The sequence below is a fragment of the Epinephelus fuscoguttatus genome, linkage group LG4, assembly GCF_011397635.1.
Source record: "Epinephelus fuscoguttatus linkage group LG4, E.fuscoguttatus.final_Chr_v1".
NCBI classification, from domain to species: Eukaryota; Metazoa; Chordata; class Actinopteri; order Perciformes; family Serranidae; genus Epinephelus; species Epinephelus fuscoguttatus.
In genome coordinates this window covers 30788443-30813790 of record NC_064755.1, presented here as the reverse complement: position 1 = coordinate 30813790, position 25348 = coordinate 30788443, and the positions used below count along the sequence as shown (strand labels likewise).

Genomic DNA, 25348 nt, shown 5'->3' with positions numbered 1-25348 from the left:
TTCTGCAGAACAAAATAATGGGAAATATTGGACCCATAAAGAAATTACTGAAAACATCTTATAAAGCATTGTAACTAAATGCCATTTTTTGAGTGCCTTTGTGTAAGGACACATTTATTAAAGTATTACCTGAATTATTTAAGTTATTTTTTGGATATACATTGTTTTATTTTAATTTTTATTTTAAATCTGATTAAATGTAACTGTGGGTGGACGGTGGGATGTTGATGCACTTAATATTTACAGTAAAAAATAATAAATTGTTGCACCTCTACAATTTAACAATGTGTTGAATCAACAAACTGAGCTGTGTTCATATCCATCCACTTGAATTTACATGCACTCAAAACGTCTGACAGCAAGTGAAGGCATCAGTGGTGACATACGTTCTCTATCATTTATTTTCAGATTAATTTGTGATTACATTTTTAGTAAGTCACTTTGAGAATAAGACTCAACTGATTTTGTTGTGAGCAGTAATTAGTTTAGCTGTTGCACTTTTTGTCAGCTAGTACCCATAAAAGTTTGGTTCCCTGAACGCATCCACTTATGACGCATCTGGGTCAATGTGTCCAAACACTTGTATCACTAACCTGCGGCGGTCAGTGGCCCCCCAGAGGTGTCACACCGACGAGGCGTGGCTCCCAACGGTGCGTCTGATTGGCGGCTGAACTTAAGACGACCGAAGGTGGTACCCTGGGGAGAGGTGAGCAGCTCTCACTGCACCAGAGTCCCGCTCAAGTCAAGTTAAGTCAATGCCTTGTTTCACGGTGCACATCCGAGATGAGTGGCTGGCAGTGCCCTGCCGGGATACCAGCAACACCATCCAATGGCTTGGACTCGAAGCTCTTAAACGTTACATGAAGAACAAACCAGATAACGGCGGCATCAAGGCGTTAAAGGACACTCGGTTTGTGGTGCGCAGGTGTCAGGGTTTGGGTTTACTGGATGCGGATGACACTGTCGAGGATGTCCTGGAGGATAATGACTTTGTGGAGCTCGGTAAAGACCATATGTTTTTAAAATTTAAGAAATGCTCTGTTTATTTATTTTATTGCAATCATCTTATTGTGCATCACATTTGGGGGCAGTATAACCAGTAGCTGTGCGTAATTGCGCATGGTTAGTTATGTACCGACGATCTGAGACATTAAATGTGATTAATAAGACGTGAACAATGTGTTTTATTATCCTGCACTTACAGCCATTGAAGGCGACACCATGTCTCCTGACTTCATCCCGTATGAGCCTGGAGTTTCTCACCTGTATCCTTTCACTTGATGAGTATTTGTCATATTCATTATAGAGGGTACTTGGGTGCTGTAGTTGGCACTTAATACTATTTATCAAATCAGTTTTTAAATCAAATCGTGGGCGACAATTACTTTTGTCTAACTTGAAAAAATAATGATTTTAATGCTGCAACATTTCAGTGACTCACTCGTCATCAAGCACACTGAGCTGTGTTCTGCTCGTCCCTCTCCAACACACCTGTTTGGAAATAGATGTGCAAAGTATTCCTTTGTTCAATAACTGCTTTTGAAAGAACAATATTAATCTAAGTCATATATTTAATCACGTTTTTAAAATATATATAATTTCTGTTACAAAATAATCCAGTAAAGGGCACCACTGTATGTTGTTTAATGTTATCCTTAATTAAACTGTGTGAAATAGCACAGCAGCATACAAAGAACCTGGTGAAGTGAGTCTTTACCCATTCTGTTAAAATTTAAAACCTATTCAATGATTACTTCTGTGTAACACAGCTCTCTCCCTGTGCAGTACATTTCCCTGGATGGCAACAGCCTGACGACGACAGATCTGGTCAACTTAGGAAGGGGACTCTACAAGATAAAGGTAATGATCGACAAATTGCGTTTGTTGTCACGGCTGCTCTGTGCAAACTTTGACTGAAGATGATCTCTTGTCTTTACCAACATTTTCAGCTGACTCAGGAGGCAGAGAACAAAGTTGTGCAATCCAGAGAGCTTTTGGACACCATTGTCAAAGAAAACAAAGGTTAGGATACATTTAAGCACAAAGACCTTAAATGCACTGATATTAACCAGCTACTGCAAACGTATTACAGAAATAAATCATGCCATGTATTAAGTTCTCTGCATCTCTCTCTGTCTGTTCCCACAGTCGTCTATGGAATCACTACAGGTTTTGGCAAATTTGCCCGAACAGTGATTCCTGTCAGCAAGCTCAAGTAAAGACGATATTTCACTGTATACCACTACATCTGCTGTTGGAGAATGAGCTGTTTCTATGTGCTGATATGTTCTTGTTTCACAGGGAGCTGCAGGAGAACTTGGTGCGGTCACACTCAGCAGGTAATAAAGCTCTCCGTAAAGCTCTATTACGCGTCTAGAATTTCAGATTTCAAGATAATGAGCACTCCTGACAAAGTGTTTTAGGTTTAATTCGTATCAGCGCCATCAATGTTATGCTGTGGTGTGTAGGTGTGGGAAACCCGCTCAGCCCAGAAAGGACCCGCATGCTGCTCGCTCTGAGGATCAATGTTCTGGCCAAAGGGCACAGCGGGATTTCTCTGGAAACTCTTCATGCCATGATCCAGGCCTTCAATGGTGAGCCACCAGCCTCACTTTACCTTATCTGACCTTGGATATCGGCTGCTGTTGACTGCTGATAACTTCCTTTAGGGATCAGTGTTGGGAAAGCGGACAGTCACCTGACTAATTTTCATGTCTAACGCACTCTGCCCCTGCAGCTTCCTGCCTCTCCTTTGTCCCAGAGAAGGGAACAGTGGGTGCTAGCGGAGACCTGGCACCCCTTTCTCACCTGGCCCTGGGGCTGATGGGCGAGGGGAAAATGTGGTCTCCTAAGAGCGGGTGGGCAGATGCCAAATATGTAAGATCTTATAGCTTTCTTCATAGTGATTTTTTCCATGGTTATACAACAATAACTTGCTCACTGCTGCAGGAGATTTATTTTTTGCTTCTAAGAGTCACAGGTCACAAGGTCCAATAGGAAAACATGTTTGTTTTTCGATGAACCTTGACCTTCTACATGTTTTGTCCCCTTTCATCTCTGGCCAGGTCCTCGAGGCCCACGGACTGAAGCCAATATCACTAAAGCCCAAAGAGGTAATGTTTAAAAACCAGCCATGACCCCTCATATTTGATTTGCTTGCACTAAAGAACGTGACCCAGGCTTCACTGGGGATGCATTGTGCTTTGTCTTGAGGTAAAGAATTTAGGCTCTGTCTACATGTATAGATATTTTTAGGAACAGATATTTTCTCTCTCTATTAAGAAAAAAAAAATCTCTCCACACGACCTTTGTTATACAAAATATCTCTGTACACACTAGTGCTGAAACGATTCCTCCAGTAACTTGAATATTTTGATTACTAAAAAGCCTTGAGGCTTCGTTAAAACCAGTGCAACTACACAGCTCACTGTACTGTAACAGTCCTCTGTTACTTTCGCTTTTGATAGCCTACGCAGCTGTAACGTGGATGTGAAGCGCGGATTGAAAAACGATGGAGGAAGAGGGACAAGAACAGAGCCAAAGACAAAAAGAGGAGACACGCCAGAGAAAACAACTGAAAGTGTCAAGACTGTGAGATCATTACAAGTTAAAACAAACAGAAAAAAGTTCAGTGTGTATTGTAAAGCGGAGTTAGCATACCATAATAGCACAAGTGCAATGCTACAACATCTAAGTAGAAAACATCCAGTGTATGAACTGAGTTTGCCAGGCGGACCTGGCACAAGGTAACGTTAACGTCACGTTTAATTGCATTTAACCTCAGTCAGTGATTGCTAGCTGAGATTCATAACGCATGTAAAGAACTTACGTGTATTATGGCTTTATAATGGCTGATTAATAACAGAAATCAATGCGGTGGCTAATGTTACCTGGTGATGTATCATGTGTTTTAGCTAGGTTTTGCTAGAGAAAATTGCAACATGTGGAAAATAAAATGCTGTATGCAACTGGTTTAAGTCTTTACAGACAGCAGATGCATCATTTGATCTCACATAACTGTTAAAGTGCACACTGCAAACAAATGTTTTAGCAATTAAAGCATTTTGCAATTGTTGCTTATTTCTCTCATCTCTCTCACTCTTATTATTTTCTCTTTTATAAATTACTATTGCCCTTAAGTAAAGCTAAAGTAATTTAATGACAACACACAGTATTTCTTATCCGATTACTCGATTAATCACCAGAATAATCAATAGAATACTTGATTACTAGTACACACTATGAAGCAAAAACAACTCTAAATGCTCGCTGGCGTTAGCCATCTTCTCCAGTTAACTGTTGTTGTGAAGATAGTTAACTGCACAAGTTAATGTTTCCCATGTTAAAATGACGACTGGATATCTCATTACCGTTCCCTTTGATATAAAGACAGAGAAACTTGCTCAACGATACGAGTGATGCTCTGGTCATGTGAAACTTTTCCTTCCACTCCTCATCAACAGCAATCCCACTCTAGAAGGTGTACCACCATCTGCTGGATTGACCGGGCCTGCTCCAAAACTGTCATTTCTGACAGACCACATAACACTGGGTGCAGCAGACGGCTCCGTTCATCCATGAAGTGTTGCAGCAGTACTAAGTTAAAGTGTAAAGTAGTCAGTGGACCGAGCAGTGCAGACAAAACATAAACAATATAAGTAGTCTACTGTTATCATTTCTGTTGCAAACTCATTACACAAAGCAGCTGACGTGCACACAGAGGTGATGATGTTTCCCAAACAGATAAACAGTAACTAGAGTTTTGAAAAATCTGCAACTCAGTCAAATTTTTTTTTAAAAAAAAATCAGTTTTAATGACCTAAAATTCAATTTGCATGAAGACGAAAGGCCAAAACGTTGAGGGAATTATACCGTTTTCAAAAATATCTGTATAAGTTTAGGCCTTCAAAGAACAATAACAGTGTTTTTATTTACTATTATAACCCACAGTATTGTGCACACTGCATTGTATCCTCCCTGGGGCTTCTGAGAGTGGAAAATATGTCCCTCTCACTCTCTTTCCCTCACAGGGTCTTGCGCTGATAAATGGGACCCAGATGATCACCTCTCTTGGGGCGGAGGCCGTGGAGCGAGCCCAGGCGATTGCTCGGCAGGCAGACATCATTGCTGCTCTGACCCTGGAGGTGCTGAAGGGGACCACCAAGGCCTTTGATAGTGGTGAGCAGCAGCAAAATCACAAAACTACATGGAAATATTTACCTCAGACTTCAAGGTTCTGCATCTGTTTCATCCATCCTCATTTTCTGGTCTCCTCCTGCAGACATCCACACGCTGCGGCCCCACCCAGGACAGATAGAGGTGGCCCTACGCTTCCGCTCGCTGCTAGACTCGGATCACCATTCGTCCCAGATTGCAGGTCAGAAGACAGGCCTATATTGTGAAACAGACAAGTAACACACCATTATGTAATAATCAAACAAAGTTATCATACAGCTAACATCTGGGTAGCACCGTTCACAGTAAGAAGTGTGTCCTGCGTTCAAACATATGGGTTATAGAGCTTTACAGTACCGCCATATTTGTGGGTATTTCCTCCCAACCAAAACACATACAGGAATATTTTTACCACTTGATCAAGGTACTGGTTTCAGAACTGGAGCGCTGTGGCTGCCCGCAGCTCATAAATAGTTAGAGTGGTTCAGATGCAGTGGGTGTATCTCCCCAGATGGATTAATAAAGTATAGCCTTTGGTAACATTACGCCTGCATTTCTCCCTTAAACATGTTGCACTTAATGTGTGTCATCTGGTGTTGGTATGTTTTTCCAGAGAGCCACCGGTTCTGTGACAGAGTCCAGGATGCCTACACCATGCGATGCTGTCCTCAGGTAACCTCAAGTCAAGTTTATTTATACAGACCAAAATCACAAGTTTCACCCTCAGGACTTTAAAGTCTGTACACCCTCCATTCTTACACTTTTAATTTGGAAAAAGAAGTGTGGTGGATTTTCTTGGGCTAGATCTGATATGAGTGATTGTCCTGAGGCACAGCAGTCAGATTTTTGGAATTTGAGTAAGACTGTGATGGCAAGGCGATGCAGTGGTTAGCATTATTGCCTCACAGCAAGAGGGTTCCTGAGTCAAACCCGGGGTAGGGTTCAAACCCCGCAGTGGGAGAGCCCTTCTGTGTGGAGTTTTCAAGTTCTCCCATGTCATCTTGGGTTTTCTAGGTTAACTGGTGACTCTAAATTGTCCGTAGGTGTGAGTGTGAATGGCTGTCTGTCTCTATGCGACAGCCCTGTAATAGTCTGGTGACCTGTCCAGGGTGTACCCTGCCTCTTGCCCAAAGTTAGCTGGGATAGGCTCCAGCCCCCTCGTGACCCCTAACAGGATAAGTGGTTACAGAAAATGAATGACAATGGGTAGGACTGTGCTGAAAGTTTTTTTCAGTTATTTCTGAGTATACCTTTTTTGTTTCCGTACACAGGTTCATGGAGTTACCAATGACACGATAAAGTTTGTCCAGAACATCATCAACACAGAAATCAACAGTGCCACTGACAATCCTGTATCCTTCCTCTGCATAAAGATGAGAAGACTACACAAATAGTCTGAATAGTTTGATTTCTTTATTCCCTTATTGGATTAGCTTAATTTATGAATTATATTCATCAAAGAAAGTTCATTCAATATAAAAAGGACTAATTTAATCAGATGAGTCACTATTGAACAGACATTTGAAGCTTAATTCGCAAACCTCAATAAAAGCATTAAAAGTAACCTAAGTATGCCTCTGTTGTCTCTGCACTCAAAAACTGCACACTGGTTTAGCTACAGATTCTAGGTTCTGCCACAATTATATCCTGGATTTTACTGGAATCAGGTGATTTATTTTTCTTAACAGATGAACCAGATGGTATTTGCAGAAAGAGGGGAGACCATTTCAGGTGGGAATTTCCACGGTGAATACCCAGCTAAGGTACGTAGGTTTGTGACTCATAAAACATCTTGCTGGTATTTGTTGTAGTTTTTGTTCTCCACTCTATCATCACTCTTCCCTTTCTTTTAGGCTCTGGACTTTTTAGCCATTGCAGTCCACGAGCTGGCCTCTATCAGTGAGAGGAGGATCGAAAGGTTGTGTAACCCGTCTCTGAGTGAGCTGCCTGCCTTCCTCGTCAATGAGGGCGGACTCAACTCAGGCTTCATGATTGCTCATTGCACAGCTGCTGCCTTGGGTTAATATCAGCACCTGAATTAAATGTTGTTGTTATATTTATATTGAATGAAGTAGATTTTTTTGTTGTGGGAATTAAATAGGTTTTAATATTGAATAGTGAATTTCAGGTAGAATATTTTTAACATAGATTAAAACAAGTAAAACATTTGATTATTATATTTATATGTATTTATGTCCCTTTTTACTCAGTGTCTTATCATGAACTTTAACTCTTATCTTCATTTTTGTACCATCTAGTTTCAGAGAATAAAGTTTTGTGTCATCCGTCGTCTGTGGACTCTTTGTCCACCAGTGCTGCCACAGAGGACCATGTGTCCATGGGAGGCTGGGCTGCCAGGAAGGCCCTGAGAGTCGTGGAGCATGTGGAGCAAGGTTATAGTTCACTTGTATAAAGCTCAATGGCCATTAGCATCAGCAGTTTTTAAAAAAGATCTGATAACCCCCTCAGTTTAAATAAGCTATAAAAAGCAAGTGACTGAAGCTGGTGCTTCAGTCACAAAAAGTGCAAAGGTAACAGTGTTGAAAATCATGCCAGTGAACACCGACAGTGGATAAAAGTGCTTCAGCAAACATTTGCATGGTTATAAATCAAAGCTTTCCAAGTGGATATAGTGGTTAACCATAAAACTACAGGCAAAAAACCCCACATGACTAACTCAATAATTCTCTAGCTAAATTTAGAGTACAAAGGGCTTTCAACCAACAATGTTTTATTCTCACCGTTGAAACTTGTACTATCTTTAATTGCATTGAAAAGGTACTGTGAGTTTTGTTGGGTCCAGTGGCTACTCTACATGGACATGTAGCATTCCCCCTGGATTTACGTAAAGTTATTACAATTATTGCAAAACTAATTCAAGAATTGGATGGAGTGAAGCATCTTCAATGGGCTCCACAATCTCTCCTTGAGGAACACATAGCTTAGAAAATTTATGACTGAATCCAAAGGAGTGTTGAAGCCTTTCTAAAGCACCATTTGTGATTTGATAATGCTACATTATTTGCTGTCAAGTCGTATTAAGATTTGGTCCAGTCCCTCACACACTATAATACACTCAAATATGTTCAGTATGCAGTGCTGCACCCTTATTGCAAACTCAGGACTGTCATTTAACAAGCCAAAAGTAGTGATGCCACATGTAATGTTTTAACTTTGTGACTGAAATAATTCTTACTAAAAAGAGGACTAACCTACTGATTAAAAAGATACGATCCTTTTAGCAAATTAAGTCAAAGTGATTGCATTTTTTCAAATCTAATGGAAGTTTTCTGTGATCAGTTCTTGCTATAGAGCTGCTGGCAGCCTGTCAGGGTATTGAGTTCCTCCGCCCACTTCGTACCACCACTCCATTGGAGAAGGTCTATGAACTTGTGCGCAGTGTGGTCAAGTAAGTCAAACAGATGTGGGCAAGGTTCACAATTTTCAGTCCACTGAAATGATGAACGCGATAGTTAATATTTATCCATTGTTCCACTTCTTACTCTCAAACTCTCAACTATTCTGCCTTTAACAGACCTTGGATTAAAGACAGATTCATGTCTCCAGACATTGAAGCTGTTCACCGTCTTTTACTAGACCAGAAGGTAAGTGACAAATCTTATGGAGGAATAAATGTTACTTCTTACTGCGGATGTGTTGTATCTATTTGTACATAAGCTCCACAGGGATGAAGAGGGATGATACAATTTTAAGTAACAAGTTTATATTTTCAACTCAGGTGTGGAATGTGGCCAAACCTTACATCGACAAGTATCAGACAGAGTACATCCCTGAGTCCCGTCCCGTCTCTCCTACTGCCTTCTCTCTGGAGTCTCCAGCATCACCGAGGAAGCGTGTTCGCCTTGAGTGAAAACATGTCCAACCTTTGTTACTTTGCATTAACTATAATTCAAAGAGTCACTTATTGCAACTTTTGTGGATTTAAATGAAACCCCCCAACATTTCTGATTGAAGATCACAGACTGATTTGATGTTGTTTTGACTCATGTAGACTAAATTCATACTTTGATTCAGGACATTTTTATTCCCTGATGAAATCTTGGTAACTTAATAATTGGTATTGCTCTTGTAATTATTAGTGTTGAACCTGCATACAGCTTGCTCTGCATCACGGCGCAGTAGAGTTGTATTTATCTAAACGTTTGTTTTCCTTTTAAAATATGTGCCTAATTTAGTTTTTATTGCCACATGTCTACCTCAGCTGCTGTACCATTTTCATAACAAATAGTTTTTAATGACTGAACACAAGCTATGATTTAATGTTTTTTTCTCTGGCGTAACTATAATAAATCTTTAATGATTTCCATCTGTATTTTTCCATCTTTGACAACAACAAAAAAAAAAAGCAATAAAAGTATTAAAGCTAATGCATTACAAGGCCATTCATGGTGAATTAAAATGCATTTATAATGCTCTATGACTGCACTCATAAACACACAAAATACTTCCACAAAACACTTCCTGATGCACTTTATCAACAGTCAGAAAACATTATAGATGTAACTTATAATACATACAGTGTCAAGTGTCTTATGGATGCTCTTGACTAGATATAAACTAGGGGTTGGCTGATGGGGCTTACAATGCATTATGAATACTTGAACTAACCTATACACACTTAAGCAATTAATTGTATTAAGGACTCATAGAATGTTAAAACAGTCCATGTACTATCATAAGTTATCACTGTACGTGTTAAGTAAAGTGACGTACATATTGACGTGTCAATAATAATCTATGCTTCATTATAATGTTTCACTGTTTCATTGTAAAGTGTAATGCATTTTCATTTTAAAAGAATCTATGCTGCTTCATAAGTGACTCATGTCTATCATACACTAGAATACTTTGAAAAAATATTAAAAGATTGAAGTCTGACACGCTTTCACATCTTCAGACATGTCATGTCATGAGTCAGAGAGTTTTTCTCAAGTTCACAAAAAAAAACTGGGCATCTTGCAGAGTCACTATTACAAGATTGTTAGCCTCAAAAAGAAAAAAAGTGGACAGACAAGATTGCTTGTAACCTAATGTTAGCTACTGGAATGTCTGCAATAGCACACGAGCTACCTGTACACTTAAGCTGAAGATTTCTGTTTTCAGTAATATAAACGTTTACATGAAGTAATTCTTTAAGCTAGCAGGGTTCAGCTGAAACATAGTTAGCTCATAGGCCTCTAACAAACATTCCAGTAGCTTACTTAAACTTGCAAGTTGCCCCTACGGTGGTTAGCTAGCTAGCTATAGCATCTGGCATACTTACTGGGGATTTCAGGGGCTGCAGCAATTTCTGTCTACTTCTTTCACTCTCCACTCTTGTTTGACATGCCCTCCCATTTGTGCAATGATAGAGTGGAGAAGGAAAAAGGGGAAAACTGCTACAGCCCTGAAAATCCCCCTGTATGTATAAATATGCTATAGTTAGCGAGCTAACCGCCGTAGATGTGGTTACTTACTAGGGATTTCAGGGGCTGCAGCAATTCCTGTCCACTTTATTTCTTTTTGAAGCTAATAATCTAGCCAATAGAAATCCTGCAAGACCCCCAGTCTTTAAAAAATCTTACTCTGTGACTAAAAACTCTTTGACTCATGACACACTGTCGTTAGAAGTGAGAGTGCATCACACTTTATAATACACCAACAATGTAACATTATGATGAACCATAGATGCATCAATACATACTTCACTTTACTTAACACATACAATAACTTATGATACTGCATGGACTGTTATAACATACTGAGTCCTTACTACAGTTGATTGAGGTGTGTATCAGCACGTATAGGTATTCGTAATACTTCATAAGCCCCATCAGTCAACCTCTAGTTTATAACTAGTCACTAGTTATATTTCGATTTAATGCTACTTCCACTCAAATCTATTGTATTTTTTACTCCACTAAATTTATCCGACAGCTTTAATAACTATGCAGATTTAGATTCTGTGAACAAAACATGATCTATAAAATGCAATACTCTACTATAGCTTAATCTATGCAACAGTGTATAAAGTAGTTATAATGTGCTCCACCTCCACTACCTCTAACAAACGTGTTGAAGCTCCAAATATATAATAACTCTGAAAAGGTATAATTCACTCCTACAAATATTTTTACTGTAAAACTTAAAGTAACTTTTGTATTTTTTCCTGAGTGAAAGTTTGAATGTTGGTCTTTAACCTTGCTACTTTTACTTAAATAAAAATTATGACTACAACCACTGGGCAACCTCCGTAACACATGATCATCACTTTTTAAATTACAGGAAACCTGTAAAAAAGTATTACAGAGTAGAATATAAAACACCACACAGCTACATGAAAAGAAAAGCAAACAAAACCCTTTAATGGTGAAGTCAAAAGCACAGTAAGTTCAGAAATCCATATTTAATGTAAGTGAGCTATTGTATAACAGTACGTTTATCTGTCAATTGATTTGACCTGAAGTTCGTGATGATGTCTGGCCAAAGTCCAAGAAGAGTTTTGGGGGATTTAGAAAATAAGGTTACGTATGACTATACGTTATGACACTGTTTACCTCATAAGTTGCAAATTTTAAGTAGAGCATCAGGTGTAGTTGCAGTGAGTCAGCAGTAATCTGCAGATACATTTCTAAATTAACTGTTTTGTCTATAAAATGCCATAAATAACTGAAAAAATTCAAAGAAATTCAGTCTACCATCTTGTATGACACAGTAATGAATACAAATCTTCACATTTGAGATTCTGGAACCAACAAACGTTTTGTACTTTTGCTTAAAAAATGACTGATGAATCATTATCAAAATGTTTACTGATTTTCTGTGGACCTGTTTGTAATGTAATGGTCAAATAAAGCAAATGTTCATAAATGAATAAAACTAATAAGAGACAACCAAAAGAAAACTATCAGTCTCTGATCACAAGGCGGGCATCTGTTTTTCTTAAACAAGCACACCTAAATCACAAACATGCTCAGCGTAAACAGAGAGAGGGATGTGTTATTGGGTTCACATTCACACTGCTTTTGTTCTCTGTACGCTGAACCTTAGGGAAGTAGGATTAACACAAGCTTCCCAGTCCAGTTAAACAGCACCTACCTGTCCAGGCTGAGAGGCCACTCTGCCACCTTGAGGTGCTGTGATGAAAAACCTGAAGAAGATAAAAGTGGTATGTAACAGACATCCAAAGACAGCATTGGTCAACAAATTCAAAGGTTACACAAACAACTCCTTACAGATGTTAGCACAAGGGGCAGAAATCTGCTGTGCACAGAGATACCTGAACCTTGCAAAAAAGACTTTGTCACTGTGTGCTTAGACTAACTGAAAAAGTTAAATTGAGTAATTGAAATCTCATCCTTGTCTTAATAAAGTGTCAAACTAAACGGCTGAATTCTGTTCTCTGCAATAACTTGACTTTGCAAATGCTTATCATTGAATGAACGTCAAAAGTGTGTTTATATACGATGCACAATCACATAGCATTGAAGTCCAGTGCTTCCTGAATAAGCAAAGAGAAATCTGTGTTACTGGTAACACCAAAAAACATTACTAGCATTATTTACTACAGTTGTGGTGGTGTAGTAGTAGTCGGTACATGGGTAGGTTACCTCGGACGATGGTATACTCTCCTATGTATTCAAATGGATTTTTGGCTGATAGGTGGGTATGCTGTAAACCAGGGGTGTCAAACTCATTTGAGTTAATAGGCCACATACAGTTTGATTTGATCACAGGTGGGCTGGAGCTGTAAAACCATTGCATAACATTCTAAAAATAACAAAGGCCTCCAAATGTTTCCCTTTTTTTGTTTAAAGAAGTTCATTTTAAAAACGCTAATCCATTTACAAAACAGGTAACAGGTAAAATAAATGCAGTTTCAACAGTATTTGTCGGTTTTTCCATATTCACTCTGTCTACTACTTACTGTTATTACATGTGCATTTTTCTATCATCACCACACCAAACTCAAGTGAAAGAAAAGAACTGTATTCTGGTCGGGGTGAAAAAGGCTCTGCAGCAGCATTTTACATGAAGAAAACCTGTGTACACCCTTTCCAACAACACTGCGGTTAGGTTAGGCCCATGTAGAAGTTTTATGAGTCAACATTTATGCACCCTAATGTAAATATTGTAAGTTACACCAGGTATAACAAGTCTGTGATTGTATGAAAACATCCATTCCTTCATCCAGTAAGTATAAGCAAACCATTAATCCTATAAAGGGTCATAAATGTTTGCAGGAACACTTAACAAACCTAATGACACAAGATACTTTTTAAGTAATGACCTTAAACAAATTCCTAACATTCAGAGTTTATATAGACACCACATTAGCATTACAGTCTCATAAATGTGTGGGTACTCACATAAAAATCACTTTCAAGTCCAGAAATGCCGTTGTTGGCATAGGAAAACGCAGCGAGGAGAAAGTACTAACGCTACAATTTGAAACAACAGTACGTGTGTTGTCGGTTGGATGGCACTAAAGAAAAGTGGTTGACGGTAGGAAAAAGGTGTCTCCTTCGAGCCGGATTCGAACCAGCGACCTAAGGATTTCAGCTGTCAAGCCACTACAGTCCTCCGCTCTACCAACTGAGCTATCGAAGGGACGCTGTGTGCTATTGAGAGGGCACTGAATTTAAAGCCCAAACACCAATATTTCACCATATTGTCAAATAATCTTTAACCTAATAACGTTAGCTTCTTAACAAAGCTTAAAAAAAAAAAAAAAAGCTAACCGCTAACATGACCAAAGTGCGGTCGCACGCTCACCTCAATCAGCGAATGTTAGCTCGCTAGCTAGCTAACGTTTAAGTGATTTAGCTTTTCGTGAAAGTAAAGTTCAAGCTGCGTCGACTGAAACTCTGTTGAAACTCACTGTCTGTTGCTTTAGGTTCAAACAAAACCCTTAAATTGGTCTAAGTCCAGTGAAAAACAGACTAAGCTAAAGTTAGCCGTTGGTGTTTGTAGCTCAAGTGAACGCGAAGGCCACCGCTACGCTAGCATACCTGTTAATTGACGTTAACGTTAGCTAAGTTGCTTTAAGTTTCTGTTTACGGTAAAAAAAAAAAAAAGAACTGCCCGCCCCTTCTTTTCCCACAAAAATAAAGAAAAAAGTGTTTGAAATACACACTAGATGGCACATTTCACCCACCCTTGTTTTTAAAAAGTAATAAATACATAGTTAAAGATGGGGAAACTATACGCAGAAACGTTAAACGTACGTTACCTTTGCTTTCCTGTACACAGATTGAAGGTAGATGTCATGAAACCTGTTGCACTAAGGAGAAGTTGGGGATTCACGGGCTTGTTCAAACTGCACCTCAGGTGTTATCATGGATGGGTCTCTTTTTCCCTTTTGCCAGTTCAGTGTTTCCTGCTGGTCTTGGGATCGAACCATCGACCTTTTCATCACACAAGACAGGTTCTGCTCTCCTGTTGCTGTGATACAAACCAGCAGAGGATCAGCGCATACTGAGGCCCAACCTAAGAACCACACACCATTGATGCCTAATAACATAATTTGGGAGTTATGGTGACAACATAACTGTAATAATCAATCAGTCAAGGGTTGTTTTAAAAGCAATAATTGCATAAGTTGTCTCCACAGTGCACATTTAGGAAGGCGCCAGTTTAACTCCTCTTACCATCACTGCCATACAGTGCACTGAACAACAGGAAACAGTACAGTTGTTAGTTTGTGGAGGACTCATCTTTGCAGAGCAGAGGACACTTTGCCGTGTCTGCGTCTGATAGCTGCTGTGCATGGATATTAATCATGGTCATCTCTGTAGAGTTCAAAGATGCATATTTGTCTATAAATGGCTCATATATATGAACAAGACACATGGGGCATTTCTGGAAAACAAGCTCACTACAGTAGTTAAATACAGCTTTTATGATTAATCTGAGCAATGCAGTTAAAGAAACACTTGACTGAGGATCTCATTATACCAGATAAAGTCATAGCTAGGCGTGGATTACTGCTGGACAGGCCAACCAGGGACAGGCCCAAGGGCTTAAAGTGTCAGGGGCTCCCTGGCATCAGGTGCACAATGTCACTCAAATTAGCACTTAATGACCATGAAGACACTCAAAATGACAACAAGGAGAGAGGCAAAGAGGTACGAAGAACTGCAAAGGTACACAAAATAATAACAAAACAGGCAAAACAACCACAATAAGATAGAAAACAATCACAAGGAGACACAAAACGACCAATACTGGACATAAAATTATGGGGTGCTGTTTGTAAAGTGTCTCACGCTGAAAATAACATCAACATTTTGCCACATTTAGCTTCAAACAATGTTTAAAAAAGTATTGTGATTTTTTTTAACGTCACCTTTTACCACATTTACAGCAATATTTGTTAACTTAGAAATATATTAAATAGTTAAATCTAAATATTAAATGTGGCACCTAAATGTTAAATGTTAAATCTAAATATTAAATCTAAATCTAAATGCTAAATCTAAATCTAAAATCTAAATATTAAATCTAAATCTAAATCTAAATGCTAAATCTAAATCTAAATCTAAAATCTAAATATTAAATCTAAATCTAAATGCTAAATCTAAATCTAAATATTAAATCTAAATCTAAATCTAAATGCTAAATATAAATATAAATATAAATATAAATATTAAATCTAAATCTAAATCTAAATGTTAAATCTAAATGTTTTGGGTGAAACTAAATATTTAGCTAATATGCAAATTCACACTGCCGGTCACCGGAAGTACCAAAATAAAAGCTCGAGATGGTCAGACTGTTTATAGAATCAAATAACGAATTAAAACCAACTTATCGGGGGAAATGGACACTTGAACATACATTAGCGTGATAATAACTACCTAAAATAACAAGAAACGTGTTTGGAGAAATTTTATTTGATGTGTACTTTGAGCTGTTAGTGTCCCTTCGGAGGGAATCACCTTGTTGTTTACAAATACTTCCAGGTAGAAAACCAGCGGAGTTTAGCAACATATATATATGCACATCTCACGTTTTTCACGTCACTGTATTACCGTTTAGACTAATCTGGTGTTTGTAAAGCCTATAAACACTATGACTGAACAAACATTACTATCACGGTCTGAAATTAATAACATGGTTATCGTAGATTAGCGGGGCTAACTGTTAGCTGTTAGCCCCGTTAGCGGTGTCTGTAATGACTCATTAACTCTAAACGGTCCGTGAAGAAAATATTTTTTCCAGCGGATGTCTTAGTTACAACATGATTGAGCTAACTGGAGTAGTTTCATGTCGTATCCGACAACGGGAGACATTTAACAGATGACGTCCTGATAGCTTTGCTGCTGCTGCGGCCACTGATGCTTTCTAGACATCGTGATTTCCCAAAACTGAATAAATACCACACATCGCAACACAAAACTGCTTTGCTAGCTCAATCATGTTGTAACTAAGACATCCGCTGGAAAAAAATATTTTTTTCACGGACCGTTTAAGAGTTAATGAGTAATTACAGACACTGCTAACGGGGCTAAGAACTGACGGTTGTTAGCTTAGTTTAGGTTGTTAATCTCTCCGAAGGGACACTAACAACTCAAAGTACACGTCAAATAAAATTTCTCCAAACACGTTTCTTGTTATTTTAGGTAGTTATTATCACGCTAATGTATGTTCAAGTGTCCATTTTCCCCGATAAGTTGGTTTTAATTAGTTATTTGATTCTATAAACAGTCTGACCATCTCGAGCTTTTATTTTGGTACTTCCGGTGACCGCAGTGTGAATTTGCATATTAGCTAAATATTTAGTTTCACCCAAAACATTTAGATTTAACATTTAGATTTAGATTTAGATTTAATATTTAGATTTAACATTTATATTTATATTTATATTTAGCATTTAGATTTAACATTTAGATTTAGATTTAGATTTAATATTTAGATTTAGATTTAGCATTTAGATTTAGATTTAGATTTAATATTTAGATTTAACATTTAACATTTAGGTGCCACATTTAATATTTAGATTTAACTATTTAATATATTTCTAAGTTAACAAATATTGCTGTAAATGTGGTAAAAGGTGACGTAAAAAAAAATAACAATACTTTTTTAAACATTGTTTGAAGCTAAATGTGGCAAAATGTTGATGTTATTTTCAGCGTGACACACTTTACAAACGGCACCCTATATAAAATTACCTTTAAGACACACAAAATTACCGCATTAAGACAAAAAATTACCTTAAGGACACCCAGACAACTACAAACGGACACAAAACAAACACGAGGAGACACAGAATGATGGCAAAGAGACATAAAATTACCTTGAAGACACTCAAAATTACCTCAGTAAGACAAAAGAAACACAAAACAACTACAAGGAGACACAAAACAAGTCATCATATCTGCTTAATATGTCTCTAAATATTCACTTTATTTGTAATTGGAGACATGAGACAAAAATAATCAAAGGTTTATTATTGCCCCAAGACAATATGTGGAAACACACAAGCACTGAGGAGCTTAAGGATGACTTGTATTTCTCTGTATTAAAAAAAAAAACACCATTTCTGTCCTCTAATTGTTCCTTAATATAGTCATTTTAAAATCTAAATCACCCTTCTTTCAAACTAGATCCAACTTTAACCACTAGGTGGCAATATCATCCCATTTAAAGAAATTAAACATATTCCTTGAATACCGTGCAAAGAGATAAAATTACTTCCTTTAGAAAAGTCAGATTTGGGGTCGGGTCACATAATGTCCTGTTTTGAAATTCACATAATAGGTACTGTGTGCTTTCATCAGTATCTTTTCTGGAATTTCAGTATCAGGATGTGAAGGGGTTTACCAGGTGATTGTGTGTAATAAGGATTTTCCAGGTGTTGTATCACAATCCTCTTATGTTTTTGCCACGCTGACAGATCAGCCGTCATAGCCTGCCCGTAATGTGACTGCTGATAGGTGGGTCATGATTCTCCCGAATTCATAAACTGAAACAAACTGCAGTTCTACACATTGTTCTACACATTCTACTACCTCATCTCATAAGCTGCAGGACTCAAATGATCTGCCACCAACACCTAGAAGTTCCTGATGACACCACAGGACATCTCCAGGGGTCCTGTGGTGACCTTGACCAGTGGCCTCAACTAACCTCAGCCAAGTCTAATCCAAGGAAGGAAGCCCCACTGCTGATCGTGCTTGGTTTTTGGGTATTGACACGCCCCACAGATGCTCAAACAGATTGGGATGTAGGGAATTCGGAGGCCAGCTTGATGCCTTGAGCTCATTGCAACATTCCGCAGGCCATTCCTGAACAGTTTTTGTGGTGAGGCATAGCACACTGTCGCTGGGGGAGGCCACTGCCATTGGGAGTGCCTCTGCGACGAGGGGGATCTGGTATGCAACGGTATTTGGGTGGGTAGTCCACATGAGTGCCAGCAGCTACTTCACCTGTCAGTGGTCTTCATGTTGTGGCCGATGGGTGTATATTTGTTGTTAACAATTGTGTGTTGGTGTACTTTACTTGTAGTATTTTTACAATTTGATAGTGCTATGCACCGCTGGGAGAGGGTCACTGAGATGTGACCCAAAAATCAAAGAATCAGTTGAGCAGCAAAGTGACTATGATAATTGCTTTCAGCAAAGTTTATTAAAGTCTTGTAATGATGAACAGCAGTGTTTGCTGTCGGGCTGCCCTCTGTATATCTCCATTTACCCAAAATAAAGATGTATTAATCTCATCCTGACCTGTCAGACAGGAAGGCAGCTTGTTACCCAACATACAGTACATTACAACAACATGGGGACAGACACGGAGCCTGGAGGAAGGTCACACTTAGTGAGGCAGCAGACATTCCTCTCATAGCACAGGCAGACTTGAATCTTCTCCATCCCTTACAGAGATTATCATCCTGTCTGCCGCTCAACTGAGAACCCACTGGGAGCTACTTAACCTCACTCGCCTGAGGTAAAAAACCTGCAGGGTGGATCTTCAAGACGTGTCACCGTCAATCACAACCGCTAATGGACGGCTTCACAGCACAAACATTATGGTTATCTTCAATCTAGCACCAACTTTCAAATGTTTTACGGCGTCTTCGTCTTCATTAAAGTGTGTTTGGAAGCAGTAAATACTACGACTAAATGACACAGCAGGTGCAATTTTCTCTAAGTAATGGAGCTATTTTCTCTCAGCAGAGTTTTTACTCCCAACAGCCAACAGGCATCCTCATGATTAACAACTGCCAGCGGTCTTCAATCTGCTTTCCAAGGTCACCATGTCCAACACATCCTCATGGACCATCCTGTGTGACCCATGAGGCCTTTGGAGAGACTTACACCCTCAGTGTTTTGCTATGCACCATATACAACTGGCACTGTTACATGGACATTTTCCAATGAGCCCTGCACAGTGAAGACCAATCACTCATAACACTCTGACGCTCTGCCAACCACATCACTCTGTCCCGTTTCCATTCTGCATGCCAATACTATAAAGCATACACTTAGCAGTAATTTTTTATAGTGCATTGTTTTGGAGGTTAGCGTGCAATGGATTTATTTACTTTAGACTTTAGTGCTGACAGGAAATGACAGAACTGTGCGCGCCAATGAATGTCAAGTGAGCTGTCACTGTGGAGCACTGCGGCCAAATTCATATTTTAAAAGTCCCCAAATAGCAAGTACAAATGTATTTTCCCAAACTGACCTGTGTGTTTTCAGGCTGTAAGAAGAGCTTCCACTTTAGGACTACAATAGCTACAACTTAACTGTCCCCAGTAGAGGATGTGAATACATCCTAAGAGAACACAACATTCAGACATAAAACAACAATGAATTGTAAAGCTACATACAGTTACGACTGATGGTAAACATGGAGGGTGCTTTCCACCAATAGTATGAGTGATGATGCAAATGATAGCAAGCAAATACAAAAAAAAAATACATAAGTAAATAAACAAACAAAAACAACAATTTCGGGTGCTGCTAGGCTGCTAGGCTACGAAAGGCAACCGACCCGACCACCCGAAATTATCGGTGGCAAATGTATCAGCATCACCAGTGGCGTAAGGAAAGTTACGACAGGCCACAGTGCTCGCTATTGTGCATGTATTGTCTTGACACAAATAGAGACTTGACATTGGACAACATTAACACACATATTGCCCAGTATTCATCATTGCATAGCTGAAAATAATATCAAAAAAGTAAGCAATGTAGTAGTTTTACTCATAGACTTTATAGATTGGATAGAAAAAGTGTGTTTGTTTTAGATAGCTACTGATTATTTTAAAAAAAAAAAAAAAGACAACCATGACACAGATGGCTTTGCCTTTTTGAGGACATATATAGCAAACTGCTTTAATGTTAATAAAATTCTTTTTTTAAAATCATTTATCTTTAAACACAGGTATATTTCCGAGGTGGCAACCTGAATCTCTTGCAAGGGCCTGCTCTCTCTACAGGCCCCTCCACCCCAGGGGCCCCAGTGCAGTCACACTGCCTGCACTGTCTATATTTACACCCCCGACAATCACAAATACACTGAACAAATTCCCAATGTTACTACTGTCTCTAGTATTACAGTGTACTGCAGTTCTGTCTGTGGTTTGTCCATGTGGTGTTGCCGTACCCCAGCAGAGGTCAACACTCAACATCTGTGTGTGGGTACAATTACTTCAAACTCTTTCCTGTCTCTGTATATCATTACTGTCAAATGTATTAAAAAGTGGAAAACAAGAATGTAATGTGAGTGTTAAAGGTCCCATATTGTAAAAAGTCGTATTTCCTTTCTTAAAAATATAAAGCAGATATAGGTGATATATGAACACTGTCAAAGTATCAAAATGCTCACAGAAAAATGCGCACAGTCCATATTCACAAAATGTGCCTTCAAATGACCCGTCAGGACTTCTGTTAAGTTGTGATGTCACAACTGTTGCAGAGTTATACAAGTCCAGGTTAAAGGTCTACAAAGATAGAGAGTGCCACTACAATGCCATTACAGTTATTTCCCAGCTGCAACGACAGTGCAGGGACGCAGAGAGTGCAGATGTGGACCTGGAAACACTGACCAATCAGAGTAGACTGGGCTCCTTCAAGAGGGGGCTTAAAGAAACAGGTGCTAAAACAGAGCAGTTCAGAGGCTGAGTGGTGGTATATTCAGACAGAGAGGATGCAAAAGTTATTTTATTTTATTTTATCTTATATTTTGGCTGGACCGTAGAGGCAAGGCCAGCCCTATAAACAGGAAACTCTGTCCGTTCTAGTAGAAAACCCACAACACAAGTATGAACCTAAAAATCGGCCATATGTGGGACCTTTAAAGTGCCATTTATGTTGCGTTGCATGTGTAAACATGTTTCTGGCACAACTTCACCTACTTCCAAGAAGCGCGGAAAAGGGCATGAGGTCTATAGGGGTCAATATTCAAGAAAAACAAAAAGAACTTTATTGTAGGACGAGTTTCATCTTATGGCCTTCATCATCTCTTAACTACAAGTGTTGCTGGAGCTTTGACCATATCAGTAATATCTGCCTGTATCTGGCTGCTTGTCTGCTGTTTCAGTGATCACCTGTCAGATACACAGAAGAAGAACTCACACCTGTGGTATGTACAAAGTTAAAACACGTCACTGTTTCCTCTCCCACTGTTTACCATACTGTATGTTGGGGTTTTTATTCACGCCATGTGGCAGATGACATGACACAGGTACACTCAGCCCTCTGTGGGCTTTCCGTTCCCCTCCCATAACACTAAAAAATAAAACTGGGACACATCCGCCTGCCTGGCTTTTATGAAGGTGAAACTCCCCCAGTTTCCTCTGTTTCTGTGTCCACTAAAAACCAGGCTTGTGCTCAGTCATCTGTTGAGTCTTTCCTGTGCAATAAGAGAGCGTGTCAGAAGGTGACTTAAAATATAGAGTATAAACTTCCAGAAGTGTCTGGATGGAGAGGGCTGGGTGAGGAGTGTGTGGAGAGGTAGCGGACGCCTTCGTTGTGCTAAGTAGAATCAAGAGTCTTAATACTGTCACAGCATAACATGAATAGTGTTAATGCCAAATGAGTTACATCATGGGAAGAGCTGCATTCCAGGACTAGTATTTACATAACGCAGACCCTGTTTCATTTTTCTGTCATTCCAGATTAAACCATCTGATAAAACGTGGGTGAGGGGGATGTTATGGCTAGGAACGAGCAGACAGATAGCCACGATAAACGTCATAAAAATGGAGGTGAAGAGCGAGGGAACCAGCGGCAGAAGGTGTTTAATGCCTTTAGCCTGTGGGCAAGGCACCTACTCTCCTCGCCTGGAGCATGTCTGGCTTTTTGTCTGGCTTTTACAGGAGAGTAGACAGATTACTTGCAAGGGTTGAGACGGTTCAGTGAGTTGAAGGTACTAGGTGACATGGCAGCATGAGGGGGGGAGGGAACCATATCCTTTTACAGTCTGGAAATAAAGCTTACCAGCGGCAGTGGAACGGCCCCGCGTCTGTCATCTTATTGGGCCATTAGATGACGAGCCCACACCAGCACCACTGTGGGGGTCCAGCAGCAGACTGTAGCAGCCGTTTAACATGAGAGGAGTATTTCATCCCAGTATATTTCATGTGTTAATGAACTAACCCCTCTGACTGTACTGTAATGCTGACATTATTTATAACTCCACTTATCTGCAGTATTCTCACACAAAAACATGAGCCTGCAGTTGTTTTATCATACAACAACTTAGTCTATGTTTTTTAAGTAAGAGAGGAGCGTTTTCTCTTAAAAGAATAGTTGGACATTTTGGGAAATACCTTTATTCGCTTTTGTGCCAAGACTTAGATGAAAAAGCTGATACCACCCTCATGGTTGTTATGTAAGAATGAAGCTACAGCCAGCAGCCTGTTATTTTAGCTTAGCATAAAGACTAGAGACAGTTATCCTGGCTCTGTCCAAATGTAACTAAACCCACCTACCAGCACCTCTAAAGCTCACTAATTAACGCATTATAAATCTCGTTTGTTTAATTCACCCAAAACCGAAGTGTAGAAACAACAAATTGGGATTTTGCATGGGGAGTGCAGGACTCAGCTGGTTTCCTAACAACCTCACAGTGACGATGTGACTCCTGGAAATCACTGCCCATGGATGTACAAAGAAAACTCAATAGAGCATTGGAGGGGCCTCGTTCATTCCTATGACAGTTGCTTAGTGGCACATGAAGCAAAAAAGTTAAACTTCACAGGTGTAAAATTTCCCCAGTCTTCGGCATCATGGGGCTCATAGAGCAAGCACTCCTGACACTTCTGCCAGAGCACCTTTGTTCTGGTTTAGCCCATTTTTCTAGACTTCAGAAATGTTATCAGACCATGGGATCAAGTTCTGATTTTGAAACGAATTATTTCTCAGGGGCTGTGACTCTCAAAAAAAAAATGTATCCCCTCATTTACAGACATCTCTTTCACATTGTAAGTCTATGGGAAAAAGGCTTTTTGGGCCTCATGGCATCAAGTGACGGACCTGGAAGTTGTAATTCTACACTTCGGCCGCTTTGTCAAATTGGCATCAAAGCCTGGCGCTGTTCCTCGGGGCTTGACTTTTCAAGGACCCGTAATAAGTTTTCTTCTTGCACATAACATATCAGATTCAAACTCTATTTAAACATTATTTCAGCAAGCAGGCATCCATAAAGGTAGAGACAGATGGCTGGGAGAAAATGGAGAAACATACAAGATAGTGAACAAATGTTTCCACACATCGACACATATTAGAGCTACGTTACATCACCAGCTAGAGAAAATAAATTTACACTATCTAACTTTACATTACGTGGAAGATTATTATCCATAGAAGATTACTGTAACAATTTCATAACACACAGCAAAATTCCATGACTTTTCCAAAACTTTCAATTATTTTTACTAATTCCATGACTTTTCCAGGCCCGGAAAATGTGACTTTTCCAGGTTTTCTGTAACTATGGAAAACCTGTATGCAACATGTTGATCAGAGAGGTGTATTCCACAGATTTTCACATTGCATTACTCATATAAATATGGCCCATAGAGTGTTTTTTTTAGGAGATTTTAGCAAGTGGTGAATATTTGCCCTTATCGGTTATGCTAACGATTGTGCTAATTAACTGGGGTAGGCAGCTAACGGCTAACATGATTTGCCATAAAGTACGAGTGATAGCTGGAATTAAGTGATGTGAACATAGTCAACATGGATGCTTGGCTCTCTGAACCAGTGTGAACAAGACGGCAACACACTTCATTATTTTTTATATCGTCTAAGGCAATGCATTACAGCGTCTTCCATTGTCTACTTTTCACTACAACAACCAAAATAAAATACTCAGAGCATTTTGTTGAGAAACAACTCAACAAATAGCTTACACAAGTCACAAATACATATTTTGAAAATTTGCCATGTATTTCTATGGCTTGATTCACTTTCTTTAAAGCCCTCTCCCCGTCACTTCTGTCTCTGTACAGTAGTGATGTTGACTAATGGAGATCCAGGTGCCCACAGACAGCAAAATCGAGTTTGTTCTCCATGTCTAATTCTTGATAATATCAGGAGACTCACAACTAGATCGATTCTGTTAGGTCTTTGTGACACAGCATTGCAAATTTTGCCTCATAGCGTAACTATTTCGCCCTGTTTCCAATCTTGAAGCTAAGCTAACTGGCTGCTGGCTCTAGCTTCACATTTACCATACAGACATGGTCTGATCTAACTTTTGAGTGAGAAAGCAAATATTCTCCCAAAAATGTCACACTGTTCCTTTAATGATTTGTCTCAGTAGAATTCGAGTTGTGTAACAGAGGAAAACAACAAACAGCTGGAGTCAAAGAGAGAAGAGGAATTTGTTTGTCATGAGCGTTGCTTTCATCCTGCCAGGGGAATACACACAGACTGGCTGAGATTAGACATCCTTCCTCTGAAGCATTTTTCCACGGTGGCTCCTGGGAGTTGAGGATCGAGAAACATGCGAGGGACGTACAAAGGGAACAGCTCAAGGTGCATCACCCCTTGCCCCGGCGGATCATCTGGAGACAACCGAAACAACCCTTGCAAATCTAAAAACACACAGACATGAACCCTGTGCCTCTTTAAAGAGAGGAGGCCGTCACTGTGACGAGGGGAGCAGTATTCAAGGAATGTCCTGATCCGGGATGCCTTTAGGGAAAAGACAGGGA

The 25348-nt window shown here is 39.4% G+C and overlaps 1 protein-coding gene, 1 long non-coding RNA gene and 1 other non-coding gene across 4 annotated transcripts; 1 reads left to right on the top strand and 2 right to left on the bottom strand.

Moving 5' to 3' along the window:
- The first annotated feature begins 548 nt into the window (after window positions 1-548).
- On the top strand, window positions 549-9506 carry hal (histidine ammonia-lyase). The gene is made up of 20 exons (XM_049573240.1): window positions 549-1002; window positions 1205-1265; window positions 1678-1705; window positions 1786-1860; window positions 1950-2022; window positions 2149-2215; window positions 2302-2339; window positions 2469-2594; window positions 2738-2877; window positions 3066-3113; window positions 5031-5178; window positions 5282-5377; window positions 5789-5847; window positions 6447-6527; window positions 6873-6938; window positions 7029-7194; window positions 7434-7568; window positions 8476-8584; window positions 8711-8780; window positions 8915-9506. The coding sequence occupies exons 1-20, from the start codon at window positions 756-758 to the stop codon at window positions 9044-9046; spliced, it is 1965 nt and encodes a 654-aa protein (XP_049429197.1). The 5' UTR covers window positions 549-755; the 3' UTR covers window positions 9047-9506.
- Window positions 5256-14706, bottom strand: LOC125886883 (uncharacterized). Of its 2 annotated transcripts, none has more exons than XR_007449097.1 (3): window positions 14408-14706; window positions 12274-12325; window positions 5256-5391 (listed from the first exon to the last, which is right to left on the bottom strand). It is a non-coding gene; the product is annotated as an uncharacterized LOC125886883 (long non-coding RNA). The 2 variants fall into 2 exon arrangements; XR_007449098.1 differs by lacking the exon at window positions 14408-14706 and adding an exon at window positions 13545-14192.
- trnay-gua (transfer RNA tyrosine (anticodon GUA)) lies at window positions 13697-13785 on the bottom strand. The gene is given in 2 exon segments: window positions 13697-13732; window positions 13749-13785. It is a non-coding gene; the product is annotated as a tRNA-Tyr (tRNA).
- Window positions 14707-25348: the final 10642 nt, after the last annotated feature.

Excerpts from the sequence above, each read along its gene's own strand:
- hal (XM_049573240.1), top strand. The coding sequence starts at position 756 with ATGCCTTGTTTCACGGTGCACATCCGAGATGAGTGGCTGGCAGTGCCC. Across the intron at positions 5,378-5,788 it reads CCATTCGTCCCAGATTGCAG|AGAGCCACCGGTTCTGTGAC; the intron begins GTCAGAAGACAG and ends ATGTTTTTCCAG. Across the intron at positions 5,848-6,446 it reads CCATGCGATGCTGTCCTCAG|GTTCATGGAGTTACCAATGA; the intron begins GTAACCTCAAGT and ends TTCCGTACACAG.